This window comes from Gadus morhua, chromosome 11 (assembly GCF_902167405.1).
Source record: "Gadus morhua chromosome 11, gadMor3.0, whole genome shotgun sequence".
NCBI lineage: Eukaryota > Metazoa > Chordata > Actinopteri > Gadiformes > Gadidae > Gadus > Gadus morhua.
The window spans coordinates 29047205-29061699 of record NC_044058.1 but is presented as its reverse complement, the minus strand read 5'-3'; the positions used below and the strand labels follow the sequence as shown (position 1 = coordinate 29061699).

At 52.1% G+C, this 14495-nt stretch overlaps 1 protein-coding gene and 1 long non-coding RNA gene across 4 annotated transcripts in view; one reads left to right on the top strand and one right to left on the bottom strand.

Annotated features, from left to right (window-relative positions):
• LOC115554568 (uncharacterized) overlaps positions 1 to 55 on the bottom strand; it is a 3806-nt gene extending 3751 nt beyond the window's left edge. Inside the window, exon 1 of the long non-coding RNA XR_003978616.1 lies at positions 1 to 55. This exon is cut by the window's left edge and continues 152 nt beyond it. This is a non-coding gene — a long non-coding RNA (uncharacterized LOC115554568).
• A 2499-nt stretch (positions 56 to 2554) lies between these two features.
• Positions 2555 to 14334, top strand: erap2 (endoplasmic reticulum aminopeptidase 2). Of its 3 annotated transcripts, none has more exons than XM_030370829.1 (21): positions 2555 to 2693; positions 3203 to 3569; positions 3677 to 3863; positions 4462 to 4631; positions 5523 to 5661; positions 5973 to 6107; positions 6278 to 6398; positions 7292 to 7446; positions 7631 to 7744; positions 7973 to 8104; positions 8243 to 8374; positions 8495 to 8563; positions 8957 to 9132; positions 9455 to 9534; positions 10179 to 10362; positions 10737 to 10893; positions 11741 to 11925; positions 12610 to 12771; positions 12971 to 13111; positions 13302 to 13383; positions 13692 to 14334. In XM_030370829.1, exons 2-21 carry the CDS (start codon positions 3400 to 3402, stop codon positions 13836 to 13838), a joined length of 2838 nt encoding a protein of 945 aa, XP_030226689.1. In that variant the 5' UTR covers positions 2555 to 2693; positions 3203 to 3399; the 3' UTR covers positions 13839 to 14334. The 3 variants fall into 3 exon arrangements, with proteins under 3 accessions (XP_030226689.1, XP_030226688.1, XP_030226690.1); XM_030370828.1 differs by having other exon boundaries at positions 8243 to 8416; XM_030370830.1 differs by lacking the exons at positions 12610 to 12771; positions 12971 to 13111; positions 13302 to 13383; positions 13692 to 14334 and adding an exon at positions 12446 to 12599 and having other exon boundaries at positions 8243 to 8416; positions 11741 to 11953.
• Positions 14335 to 14495: the final 161 nt, after the last annotated feature.

Genomic DNA, 14495 nt, shown 5'->3' with positions numbered 1-14495 from the left:
CTGGTCCCCTGGCGGGGGGATCTGGGGTTACTGGTCCACTGGTGGGTGTCCCTGGTCCCCTGGTGGGGGGGTCTGGGGTCCCTGGTCCCGTGGTGGGGGGGTCTGGGGTCCCTGGTCCCCTGGTGGGGGGGTCTGGGGTCCTGGATCATGTGGTGGGGGGGTCGGGTGTCCCTGGTCCCATGGTGGGGGGGTCTGGGGTCCCTGGTCCCCTGGTGGGGGGATCTGGGGTCCTGGATCACATGGTGGGGGTCCCTGGTCCCCTGGTGGGGGGGTCTGGGGTCCCTGGTCCCGTGGTGGGGGGGTCTGGGGTCCCTGGTCCCCTGGTGGGGGGGTCTGGGGTCCCTGGTCCCCTGGTGGGGGGGTCTGGGGTCCCTGGTCCCGTGGTGGGGGGGTCTGGGGTCCCTGGTCCCGTGGTGGCGGGGTCTGGGGTCCCTGGTCCCCTGTTGGGGGGGTCTGGGGTCCTGGATCACGTGGTGGGGGTCCCTGGTCCCCTGGTGGGGGGGTCTGGGGTCCCTGGTCCCCTGGTGGGGGGGTCTGGGGTCCCTGGTCCCGTGGTGGGGGGGTCTGGGGTCCCTGGTCCCCTGGTGGGGGGGTCTGGGGTTCTGGATCACGTGGTGGGGGGGTCTGGGGTCCCTGGTCCCCTGGTGGGGGGGTCTGGGGTCCTGGATCACGTGGTGGGCGTGTCGTCGCCTCGCGGAGCAGCGGAACGACGGCCAGCTGTCGGTCGCCACGGTGATCACCGTGATGACGCTCCGGTAGCGCCCGCCGCCGCCGCCGCCGCCGCCGCCGCCGCCGCCGCCGCCGCCGCCGCCGCGGGGCTCGCCGGGCCCCCTGCGGCCGGCCGCGCCCAGCGGGACCAGAGAGGTGGCCCCGTGGGGGGGGCCCTCCTCCTCCCACGAGGACGACCTCCAGCTGACCTCCAGGTGACCCCTGCCGGGGTCAGGGACCACGCACATCAGCAGGGTCCACCCCCGTCGGTCCCCCGTCAGGTGGACCGGGGGGGCGAGCGACGCCAGGGGGTCCGCCTCAGCACCGCCCCGCCCTGCAGACCCCGTCCCGGGGGGGGGGGAGACCCAGAGGGATCAGACTAACACCAGGAGCCCCCACACTGTCAGAGACGTGGGGGGGGGTCCCTGGGTACGCGTCATGTGTCCATTATCCTCTGATCTTAAGCATTTTGAATATCCCTGTGTTTAATGTGTGCTTGCTGGCTGGTTGAAGCAGCCTCCCCTGGCCCGAGTCATGCTGACTGGACCAGCCTTCCACCACACACACGTCAACACCCGTTCAAATAGAAGAACACCTCCCTGCTGCGTACGTATCATACTGTGGCTGTCATAAGGTCCCCTGGTACGGTCTCAAAAAATATACAACACCCTCCTCACCCTACCCCCCCCCCCCCCCCCCAGACCAAACCTAGGGGTGGAGCCCTGAGAAGGACCACAGGAGAAGACCGGCCTTACCTGCCCACAGGTAGATGATGGGGAGAAGACCAGCCTTGATGATGGGGAGGTACAGCAGACCGCCAGCTCTCTCCGCCATGCCTCTGCTGCTGTAGCTCTGCGTCGACTCTGTTGTCGTCTCTGTTGTGTGTCTGTTGTGTGTCTGTGGAGGGTGTGACAATAGGCTGTGTGTAATGCGATACTAGTCCTGTGTGTTATTTTATGACAACCCCCCCCCCCCCCCGCCCCCGGGGGGAGGAGCTCCCTGGTGAGGCTGGGATTAGCACGATGTTCAGATGCTTCGGATGGCTGGAGATTTCCACCTCCCATCACGTGTCTCACACCCCCCCTGGAGGAGACCGACGGGAGAGACAGACGCCCTGCGACGCGGGGCTCATGGAAGACTTCTCTTGTTCGCCTGCTGTTTGTGTCGTACTTTTGGAGACGTCAGGAAACACATGAAGGACAGTTTGGAGCTGAGCTGCTGCTGCAGGTGGACTGGAAACCACAGACACCCCACCTGCCATCCCAGCGAGGTGAGGGCACTGATCGTATCAATCCCCTGAGATAGACAACTGTAGACACACACACACACACATGCACACACACACACACACACACACACACACGCAAGCATACATACTCACGACACACACTACCACACACACACACACACACACACACACATGCAAGCATACATACTCACGACACACACTACCACTAACACACACACACACACACACACACACACACACACACACACACACACACACACACACACACACACACACACACACACACACACACATGCAGGCACACATATACAAACACACCACACATGCAAGCACAATATACAAAAATACACACATAATACACAGAGCAAAAAGCACACAGACACACACCACACACACACACACACACACACACACACACACACACACACACACACACACACACACACACACACACACACACACACACACACACAAACAATCACACGCACACACCCAATCATATACACATGCACGTAAGCTCTACCGCACTCTTTCTGTGAGCGACTCCCTCTGACACATTCACGCACAGCGATACACACACGAACGCGCACGCAACCGATTTTGAATAACGGGTGGGCGGGATCTCAAAACAGAAAATGAAACTACTTCGACCATTATCAAGCGTGCAGTCCGGATGCGCGAAAGTATAAAGAAACACTTCATTGCGTTTATTCACTCCATGGTACAGAAACTACAGGTAGGTCGGCCTATCAGCTCGCTGTCCGACATGGGCGGAGGGGAGGAGGGGGGGGATTCTATCGCATCTTCCACATATTAAACTAATATGCCTGCAAGGACATGTGAGCAAGGTGCAGTGGTGTCAGTGCTCGCCTCTCCTCTGTCCTCCTCTGTCCTCCTCTGAACCATTTCCAGCTGGTCCTGACCGGAATAGATCCGCCGTCCCGTTCAGTCTGCGTCATGTGCTTCTGTTTACGGCTCGGCTGCACATAGACTTCTTGTTGCCTTGTGATTGTGAATTAGAATTACTTCTGGTATCGTAGTGGTATCTGTCGATGTATTCGCGATCATTTCCTACAAGGCCTATAAGTCCTTTTGTAGAATGGACACGTTCCGTCATGTGACAGTCTTGCGTTAGATAAATGACAACATCAACTTATTGCAGATGCATTATTAACTGCAGAGATGTACGAATAAACACTTTGTGACTTGTATGAATTACACTGCTCTGTCTTGGTCTCCTTCCAGGTTCACTGAAGGTGTTTCTACATTTCTTAAACATGGGCATTTCCTCCAGGAACCTGTCCTGACAGCGTGTCAGTGCCCCCCCCCCCCCCCCCCCCCCCCCCCCGGCCCCAACCGCAAGGCCCTACCTTCAGACCGCTGCACCCCAGTCCCCAGTTCCTCCTCATATCCTCCTGATAAGCCGTTACATAGCAGCAGACATGTCCTCCAACATGTCCGTGGTGACGCTCCTCACGCTGACCCTCCTGGCGGCCATGTTCCGGTCCTCGTCGGCCCACCAGGCCTCCTCCTCCATCGGCCCCCAGGGAGAGGCCTCTAACGGGGGGGCCGCCGACCCGGCCTTCCCCTGGAGCCACCTGCGCCTTCCCAGGTACACCGCCCTCGTTCAGCACCTCCACGCAGCGGCAGACGAACGTCGGCGCGTCCCAGAGGGTCATTTCAGATCGTTCTCCTCTGCTTTGTGTTTCCTAACCTCAGCTACATTGTCCCCGTCCACTACGAGCTCCGACTCCACCCTAACCTCACGGAGCTGAGGCTGAGCGGCTCCGTCAGGGTCCAGGTGGAGGTGAAGAACGACACCAACTGGGTGGTGCTCCACAGCAAGGCTCTGAACATCTCCAACGCAATGCTGCTGGACCACAGCATGGCCGCCCTGTCTGAGCAGGTAGGCTAACGTCCAATGAGAACTCACACCTAGCTATAGCTCCGTCCAATGAGAACTCACACCTAGCTATAGCTCCGTCCAATGAGAACTCACACCTCGCTATAGCTCCGTCCAATGAGAACCCACACCTAGTTATAGCTCTGTCCAATGAGAACTCACACCTAGCTATAGCTCCGTCCAATGAGAACTCACACCTAGCTATAGCTCTGTCCAATGAAAACTCACACCTAGCTATAGCTCTGGCCAGTGGAGAACTCACACCTAGCTAAGCTAGCTCTGTCCAGTGGAGAACTCACCTAGCTAGACTAGCTTTGTCCAATGAGAACTCACACCTAGCTAGGCTAGCTCTGTCCAATGAGAACTCACACCTAGCTAGGCTAGCTCTGATCTGTTTGGGTGTGTATTGTGATAAACAAGCAGCAAAGTAACTTTATGAAAGTAAGCAAGTTTAATTTATATAGCTCTACAGACGATTAAATCAGAAAGTGCTTATACAACAATAAAGAATAGACGAGAAAGAGAGAAAAAGTCGAATAACCCAACAGAACAAAGCATCATATTGCTAGGACCAGGGCTGACGCTGGCGGTGTCTCTGCAGGTTCTCCCGGTCCTCCACCACCCGGGCCATGAGCAGGTGGCGGTGTTCTCCCCCCGGGTGCTCAGCAGCGGCCACACCTACTTCCTCCACCTGCAGTTTGGGGCGGAGCTGACAGAGGGCTTTTACGGCTTCTACAAGAGCAGCTACAAGACCGGGGCGGGAGAGACCAGGTGAGGGTCCTCCACCCGGACCGGACCCCCGTGAAGACCGGACTACACGGGGGTCTGGTCCTCCACCCGGACCGGACCTCCATAAAGAACGGACTACACGGGGGTCTGGTCCTCCACCCGGACCGGACCCCCATGAAGACCGGACTACACGGGGGTCTGGTCCTCCACCCGGACCGGACCCCCATGAAGACCGGACTACATGGGGGTCTGGTCCTATACCCGGACCGGACCCCCGTTTAGACCAGTGCTGTGTTCCGATATCCATACTTCCATGAGTACACTTAAACGTAGTACACTATCCACACTCACTAAGTGCGCAGATTTTCAGATGTCAGTGTTGTTCCAAATCGAATAGTCCGTGGTGCACGGACCGGAAATTACGATCACGACTGCCGCCGCGGCTCGTCCCCCGCCAAAAACATCCCGCTTTGAACGGTGAACTCTTTGCGCCAAGCAGCTATAGAATAGCAAAAAAGCTATAGGAACTACAAAATGACTCCATTAATGCAGGCTATGTGGAAAATGGGCCGACGTTGGCTCAGCCTGGCTCCGCCTCTTCCGCTACGTAGCTAAGATGGCATGGCTGCCATCTTAGCTCAGCGGTTTCAATGTTTTGAGTACACCATCCGGGTCCTTTCAGTACACTTCTTTTCCCCCCAATCTTAATTGGAGCGCCCTACGTACTAAACTTTGAATAGTAAGTACGGATAGTATGGATATTGGAACACAGCACAGGACACCACATACCGGTACCAGTAAGACGTCTCACTGTCCAGATCGGGCCAGTTCTAATGGATGTCATATATATAAAATAAATATTTCTGCACTTTAAAAAAAATCCTCCACTGTTTGTTGACACCATTTATTCTCCTGCTGTGTCTGTCTCCCCAGGGTCCTAGCTTCCACACATTTTGAGCCCACCAGCGCCAGGAAGGCCTTCCCTTGTTTCGACGAGCCGAGCTTCAAAGCCAACTACACCGTCACCATCCGGAGGAGTCCTGAGCACATCGCCCTGTCCAACATGCCCATAGTGAGTGGAGCCACGGTCAAGTCAACTTTATTTATAATGCACATTTCATACAAAAGGCAGACTTAATGGGCTTCACGTCAAAACATGTCACGCAAGAAAATAAAAACGGATTTCAAAGAGACAATTAAACTCGTGGATTTAAAAGAATCAATATAATTCACAGGATTTAAAAGAATAGATGAAAGACATTTGAATTGCATGTTAGACACATCGCCACACATTGTCTTGTGTTGGTTCCATAAGTCCTTCTGGTTCTAGCAGGACTTCAATGTGTCCAATGTGTAGTTTAAAATGTATTCCCCGTATTACAGGAGAAGACGGTCAGACTGAATGAGGACCTGATGGAAGACCACTTTGCCACCAGCGTGAAGATGAGCACATACCTCGTGGCGTTTGTTATCTGTGACTTCAGATCCGTCTCAGCGACCACCTCCTCTGGGGTCAAGGTACTGCAATATTAGTGTTTTCACTCACCTTTTGGTCTGGTTGTTGTCAGGCTAGGTATGGTCGTTATGTTAGGTATGGTTGTTGTTATGTTAGGTGAGCTCATGATGCTAGGTGTTGGTTGGTGTTCTGTCTGGTGTATACGTTATATTACAGAGTCAACCCTCCCCAGGTGTCCATCTACGCGGCCCCAGAGAAGCTGCACCAGACCCACTACGCTCTGGAGGTCGCCGTCAAGACGCTGGACTTCTATGAGAAATATTTCAACATTAACTACCCGCTCCCCAAGCAAGGTACGCATCACGTTACGCCGTGTTAGGCAGGCGCTTCGACCCAAAGTGCTTTCAAGGGGCTCACATAAACACACTTCAGGTGCTAGCCCAATCCTGGGGCCAAGCACAGTGTGGGTGTTTATTGGGCCCCTGGCGACCAGTACAATGTGGGATGGTTCCTGGGTCCCAGTACAGTGTGGGTGTTTATTGGGCCCCTGGCGACCAGTACAATGTGGGATGGTTCCTGGGTCCCTGTTAGGGCTTTGACTCTGAACGTCGTTATTCGAATATAATTCGAATATCAAAAAATAAATCTAAATTCGAACGAATATTGGGCAGCCCTTAATATTGGAACCTGTTATGGGCAGGCCAAGAGGGAGAGACGTCGGAGAACCCGACGCAGTCTATTCATAATATTGTAATGACCACGGAAGAGGCAGTGAATGAAGTATTGATTAGACAGTAGCAACGCCGGTAAACAAACCTTGCGAAGCCCAATCCAGGTCTTACCGAAGGCATTTAATGGTCAAAATATTATTAATAAACATTCAAATATATTAGAATATTAATATTAATAAACAAGCGAACTTCGAATATGATTTTTGGGCAAAAGTCAAAGCCCTAGTCCCAGTACAGTGTGGGGTTCTGTGGCCCAGTACAGTGTGAGGTCCTGTATCCCAGTACAGTGTGGGGTTCTGTGGCCCAGTACAGTGTGAGGTCCTGGATCCCAGTACAGTGTGGGGTTCTGTGGCCCAGTACAGTGTGAGGTCCTGGATCCCAGTACAATGTGGGGTTCTGTGGCCCAGTACAGTGTGAGGTCCTGGATCCCAGTACAGTGTGGGGTTCTGTGGCCCAGTACAGTGTGAGGTCCTGGATCCCAGTACAGTGCGATGGACTCTGTTTGTCTCCCTCAGATCTCATAGCCATCCCGGACTTTGAGTCGGGAGCGATGGAGAACTGGGGTCTGACCACGTACAGAGAGACCAGCCTCCTCTACGACCCGCGCTCCTCCTCAGCCCAGGACAAACTCTGGGTTACCATGGTGATAGCCCACGAGCTGGCCCACCAGGTACCGACGTCACAAGATGATCTTCTCGTCTGTTGACTTCATCTGACCTCATTCTTCTCTAATGAAAACATGATATAAATGTCGTCGCATTGAACGGTTCTAATGTCTGACCTGGAGAGACAGAAGCTCAGAAGGTCTGTTCCACCAGTCAGTGGGCGGTACTGACGTCAGGTCCTCCCCTCAGTGGTTCGGGAACCTGGTGACCATGGTCTGGTGGAACGACATCTGGCTGAACGAGGGCTTCGCCCGATACATGGAGTACATCGCCGTGGAGGCCACCTACCCGGAGCTACACGTGGTAGGGCTTCTCCTCGTGGTCTCAGCATACAGCCCTCCCTGAGGGAGGAGCTTCAGAAGGGGCTCCTCCTCTAGATCCTCCCTGAGGGAGGAGCTTCAGGAGAGGCTCCTCCTCTAGCTCCTCCCTGAGGGAGGAGCTACAGGAGCCCCTCCTGTAGCTCCTCCCTCAGGGAGGATCTGGAGGAGGAGCAGGTAGGATGCTAACTCCCTTGCCCTCTGCCCCTGACAGGAGGAATATCTGCTCAACGTTTGCTTCGCGGCAGTGGGCCGGGACTCCCTCAACTCGTCCAGACCCATCTCCAGCGCGGCGGAGAACCCCACCCAGATCAGGGAGATGTTTGACACCGTCTCCTATGACAAGGTATGGCGGCGGAGCGCACACACAGCAACTCATGAAATGCTGTTAACATTTAGTAATGTAGCAAAAGCTCTCTCTCTCTCTCAGCAAAGTGGCTCTCTACTTCTCTGTACGCTTGTCACATTATTTTTCCCCTGCTAGGGAGCGTGCGTTCTGCACATGCTCAGACACTTCCTGACCGACGAGGTCTTCCAGAGCGGTATTGTGCGATACCTGCGCAAGTTCAGCTATGGCAACGCCCAGAACCAGGACCTGTGGGACAGCCTGGCTAATGCAAGAGACACCACTCACATAACTCACCTTCCATACCATAATGTGGGACTTCCTCATCAATCAAACGCAGCCCATGAGCGATATACTCTGGTTGATTGTAAAAATTGATTAATTCCACAGACTTGCTCAGAAGAGGATTTCACTTCAGGGAAATTCTGCTACAACGACCGGCAAGCCTCGAAGAACGCGGTAATCACTTTTTTCAGGCGGGCCTGATGCCTCAGAGCAGACAGTTTCCACTCCCTATTTCATACAACGTTCTTACATTTAGGCATTGATCAGACGCCTTCCTCCAAACAGACTCAGCAGCAGATCAGAATTGCAGTGGCTACAAAAACATTGCATGAATATAATATCAAAGACATATAATAATAATAATATATAATAATATAATAAACATATAATAAATAACAAGAGCGGGTGCGCAGAGTAGATATTAATAACAAGGGATACAAGGCTAGTGATGTCCGGTTCCTTGTAGTGCAGTTAATCCCAAAGTGCAGTCCTAGTTCACCACAGGGGACCAGCGGGTCAGGGGAACTCTTTGGTAGACCGAGCTGTGATTGGCTGTTGTGGCTGCAGTACCTGTTTGCAGGAGAGCACTTGAACCTGACGGCCATGATGAACACCTGGACCCTGCAGAAGGGGGTGCCCCTGGTAACGGTTACTAGGGAGGGCTCCCGCCTCCTGCTCAAACAGGAACGCTTCCTGAAGGCCGTCCTGCCATCGGACCCTGTCTGGGCCACGCTGCAGCAGGGGTGAGCCCGCACACACGCACGCACGCACACACACACACACACACACACACACACACACACCCACGCACGCACGCACGCACGCACGCACACACACACACACACAAGCACGTGCGCACTCACTCGTGCGCACACACACACACACACACACACACACACACACACACACACACACACACACACACACACACACACTACCTTGCCCATGGAAAGAATATGCACGACAAACTCAAATGCTTGGTAAACAAAATAATTGTACTAGAATTGAAAGGATTATGGGTCATGTTCATGACCTGACTCAATGGTTCTGGTTATTATGTTGTAGGTACCTTTGGCACATACCTCTGACCTTCAAGACCAGTTCGTCCAGAACGGTGCATCGACACCTGATGGTCACAAAGACAGGTGAGAGGCAGGTGAGCTCACCTACAGAGCCACATCAATGTGTGTGTGTGTGTGTGTGTGTGTGTGTACTATTTGTTGTGGTACACACACTAACCTTCACCCTAATGCACTCCACCAGTACAATAAGATAATATTACTAGCCTTGTGTTTTGGATTCCTGAGTCCAGTTGTTTTATTTCAACTATGGGTTGTGCTCCATGATTTTTGGTAATAAGTCTGTCCCATCATTTCATTTGGCCTGATTGAAGTTATTGGATGGCTGACCTGTCTGTCTCCCTCCCTACCCAGCTACCTGCCCACACACCCAATTACAATTAGGGCATTTAGCAGACTTGCATCAGTTATTACACACATTGACCCACCGACGGCAGAGTCAACCATGCAAGGCGACAGCCAGCTCGTCAGGAGCAGTTAGGGTGTCTAACTCAGGGACATCAACACTCAGCTAGGGAGGAGCTGGGAATCGAACTAGCAACCTATCGGTTACAAGTCAACTGCACTACCTCCTGAGCTAAGCCGACCCCAAACCGGAGTCTTCCCCTGGGCTAGCAGACCTGTTGCTGAAGCTAACGAGCTAGTCATGCGTTTTGGGGACGGGCACCTCCCTCTAGACCACTGACTGTTGTTGTGCCGTTGTCCTCCAGACAGCGTGGACGTGGGGGACCAGGCGAGCTGGGTGAAGGTGAACACGGACATGGCGGGGTACTACCTGGTCCACTACGAGGGCCGCGGCTGGGACCAGCTGACCCAGCTTCTGAGGGAGAACCACACGGCTCTGAGCTACCACGACAGAACCCACCTCATACACAACGCCTTCCAGCTCATCGTGTGAGCATCCCTGGGGCCTGGCTCTTGATCGGTTGTGCTCAAGGAGTGTGTCCGTGTTTTAATTTGAAACGCACTGGTTGTACGTTGTACGTCCTTGCACTTAAAAATAGTACTCAGCATTGTGTAGCATCTTATCCTAGCTGTCTTTGTTGTTTACGGGGAATGGGTTAACCTAGTGATAGTTAGTGCTTGGCCCCTTGGTTCTATGAACATCCTTACTGTACCGACAGCGGTATATTGTTGTATCTCTTTCTTCTGGCAAATGGACTTATTCTAAGTCGCTTTGGATAAAAGCGTCTGCTAAACGCCATCAATGTAAATGTTAAAGTGATCCAAACCTTAGTGGATTAATCGTCCGTGTTGTCGGGCTGCAGGACTGGGAAGCTGTCCATGGGCCGAGCCCTGGACCTGATCGGCTACCTGCCCTCTGAGACCCACACGGTGCCGCTCCTGGAGGGCCTGGGCTTCCTGGGGGCCTATTACAGAATGCTGGAGAAGACGGCGGAGCACGACGTCACCCAGAAGCTCAGGGTGAGGGCGGGCGAGGGTCACACGCGGCCCCTCGACCTGCAGACCGGAAACCCTGTTTCCTCCGTACCCTGTAGACACCGAACCCGGGTTGCGTAAGCGGTTAACGCTGGACGAGACCTAGACAACCCGATGCTTATCGTTAGAGATGCTCCAATAGATCGGATGCCGATCATGATCGGCCGATATTGGCTAAAAACAGTTAGATCGGAGAACCCCAAAAGCGCCGATTAAAAAACTTAATTTTTTCTTAGATTTTACATTTTATTTAAAATATAAGAAAATCTAAACTAATTGAAGAGCAATGTCTCCTACTAGGCAGTTTCACGTTCAGTATCGTTAACTGACAACTTGCATTGCTCAGTATGCGCGAAGGCACATTTCAGTACCGTAATGACAGCAGTATGCACGCAGGCACATATCAGTACCGTAATGACAGCAGTATGCACACATGCACATTTCAGTACCGTAATGACAGCAGTATGCACGCAGGCACATATCAGTACCGTAATGACAGCAGTATGCACACAGGCACATATCAGTACCATTTATGACAGTCACATTCTGCGGAGCCTCTGATGTTTCAGTCATGGGGGATCCAAAGCGAAAGAATAAAGAGTCTATTGGAACAGAAACTGGTGCTTGGCACCTATTCAGATTGTCAATAAAAAATATGGAAGATTCCCATTCCCCTGCCATTCTGTGATCGGCAGTGATCGGTAATCGGCAGATCACGGTTTTGGTGATCGGTAATCGATCGGGCCCAAAAAGGCTGATCGGAGCATCTCTACTTAATCCTCCATCCTGCGTGTCTGAGACACGGCGTGTGTGTGTGTGTCGTCCCGTTCAGACGTACATCCTCCGCTTCTTCGGCGACGTCATCGACCGGCAGACGTGGGAGGACAAGGGCTCCGTGACCGAGCGCCACCTCAGGTCAGAGGTCATCTCCCTGGCCTGCGACCTGGGCCACGCCCCCTGTCTGCGGCAGGCCAATCAGAGATTCGCAGACTGGCTCCACTCCGAGGGAAAACTCAGGTCTGCCGTGTCTGTAATGTGGCGGTGCTTAAAGGGGACCTATTGTGCTTTTCAATTTTTATGACCTATAAACGTTATAATGATCGATAGTCATGTTTAACCATACACAAAAAACGATGTAGATTTTCAGGAAACTCTTCCTCTCATCTGGGCGCTTTCAGCCTTCTCTGTCAACGCTCGGTTTCGTCCTTCTCCGCCCCCTCGCCCCCCTCCTGCCAACCCAACTCCGTTGTGATTGGTTACCTTCCTTGAAGCGCGCGCGCGGGCAGATTTGACCAGGCATATGGGGGCGTGGCAGGAGTGCCTCTACGTAGATGATTTCCCGGAAATGTGAACAAGTGAATCGCAAACGTTGTCCGAGTGTTTAGCGCTCTGCACAGCCACCCGAGACTGTCAGCAGGGAATACGTCGAAATGCATGTACGTCATTATTTGACACTTTAGTATGGTTAAACATGACTATCAATCATTATAACAAGGTTTATAGGTCATAAAAGTCGAAAAAGCATAATAGGTCCCCTTTAAATATTCATCCGTATCCGACACCGTTAGCGCTGGAGGGCTCACGTCCAGAGCACTGTTCCCGGGCATAGCGCTGACCGTAGCCTAGCAGCGAGCTCCACACAGGCCCTGGCTCTTACATGGTGTGTGTGTGCTCTGCCCGTCTCCCCCTGGCGGTCCCCAGCCTGCCCGCGGACCTGACGGAGACCATTTATTCAGTCGGGGCCCAGGATGAGCGAGGCTGGGAGTTCCTCCTCCACGCGTACACCGCGTCGCCGTCGGAGACGCACAAACACAAGATCCTGTCGGCCATGGGCAGCAGCAGAGACAAGAACAAGCTGAGCAGGTGCACGCTCTCCCCTTCCGTTTAACAGGAGCTTATGGCGCCACCGTGTGGCGTAAATGATGTACTGCTTGATTGGGAATAGTATATTCTTTATTTAGTTACATTCTATTGCATAGTTATTATTTTGTCTGTTGCAAAGCGCATCTTAAATAAGTAATGACTTTAGATATCAAACTAATGCAACATTGCATTTTTAAAGACTTCTGGAGATGGCCCTGGAGGGGGAAGTTATTCGCAACCAGGACTTGTCCACTCTGGTCTATCTGGTGGCAAGGAACCCACACGGACAGCAGCTGGCCTGGGCCTTCTTCAAGAAGAACTGGGGCTTCCTGGTTCAAAAGTCAGTATAACTTCAGCAAATCCATTTGAAAGTTTTAAACAAACTTACTTGAATGTTCTAATTTGCACGAATGACAGAATGAATGGATGAAGAGCCTCATGGAGGTGTTTTGATGAGAGGTTGTTTAAGAGGGGGCCTAGAGACGTGCCACCCCACAGTAGTAATGGTTCTGATCTCCTCTGGTCTGCAGGTTCCAGCTGAGCTCATTCTGCATCAGGAGCCTAATGGTGGGCACCACTGCCTGGTTCTCCTCAGCAGAAGAACTCTCGGATGTAATTACCACGTTGTCTCACCATGCTTACACGCCTACAGATATACTGTTTTAGTGCAGAGGTTTCCCTTCAGGAACATATATGTGTACTTGTATGGATATCCTATGTCTGTCTGTCTGTCTGTCTGTCTGTCTGTCTGTCTGTCTGTCTGTCTGTCTGTCTGTCTGTCTGTCTGTCTGTCTGTCTGTCTGTCTGTGCCTGTCTGTCTGTACCTGTCTGCCTCTCTGTCTGTCTGTCTGACTCTCTGTCTGTCTGACTGTCCCCCTGCCTGCCTGTCTGTCTGACGGCCTGTCTCCCTGTGACCCCAGATGCGGTCCTTCTTCCAGTCCATAGAGGAGCAGGCTTCACAGCTCCGGGCCACGCAGGTTGCCCTTGACAACGTGCAGAAGAACGTCCTGTGGATGGAGATGAACCTGGGGCCTCTGAGGGACTGGCTCAATAGACACATTCATTAAAGTGCAAGTCATCGCAAACGGATAAACAACCCATTCAACATGATCCAAAGGATATTTTTTTCTATTTGTTGTTTGTTGTTTTAATAATTCTTATTTTTTGACCTTTTTGGAATGTGGATTTTATTCTGAAAACGTTGAAATCAAAGACTGAACTGAGGTTGGTGTTTGGTCCTTTTTGTTGCAGCACTATGGTTGACTTAATAAAGTCTAAGCGCTGGAGGACTTTGTTTGTGTGTGTCTTTAATTTTTGACCCATTTAACTAACTCATTTAAATCGTTCATGTTCACCTCCGCTTTCTGCTTAAGTATGATGCAATTTTAACTTTATTTTCTTCAAAGGTCGTTCATGCATTTTTGAAAATCGTTAATGATTAATTTAAATCTGGTTTTTAAATATCTTTTGTTGTTTTTGTATGTTTTATCGTGTTTTTGTGAAGCACATTGAATCCGCCTTGTGAATCAAATGTGCCTTATAAATAAAGTTAACTTGACTTGACCATGACAAGTTCTCAAATTCAATCCTTGTATTGTCAACTATCGAGTAAACTAAATGGAAAATATAAGTCATTAATATGACCGATACTTAAATGCCGTCGCTACATTTATCATATTAGTTATTATATTATAAATACTGTCTTGAAGCGCCAACATGCGTCC

Bases quoted from the DNA above. Each gene is read 5' to 3' on its own strand.
- erap2 (XM_030370828.1), top strand. From the start codon at position 3,400: ATGTCCTCCAACATGTCCGTGGTGACGCTCCTCACGCTGACCCTCCTG. The intron at 3,864-4,461 runs GTAGGCTAACGT...GTGTCTCTGCAG, and splicing joins TGGCCGCCCTGTCTGAGCAG to GTTCTCCCGGTCCTCCACCA. The intron at 5,662-5,972 runs GTGAGTGGAGCC...CCCGTATTACAG, and splicing joins CCCTGTCCAACATGCCCATA to GAGAAGACGGTCAGACTGAA.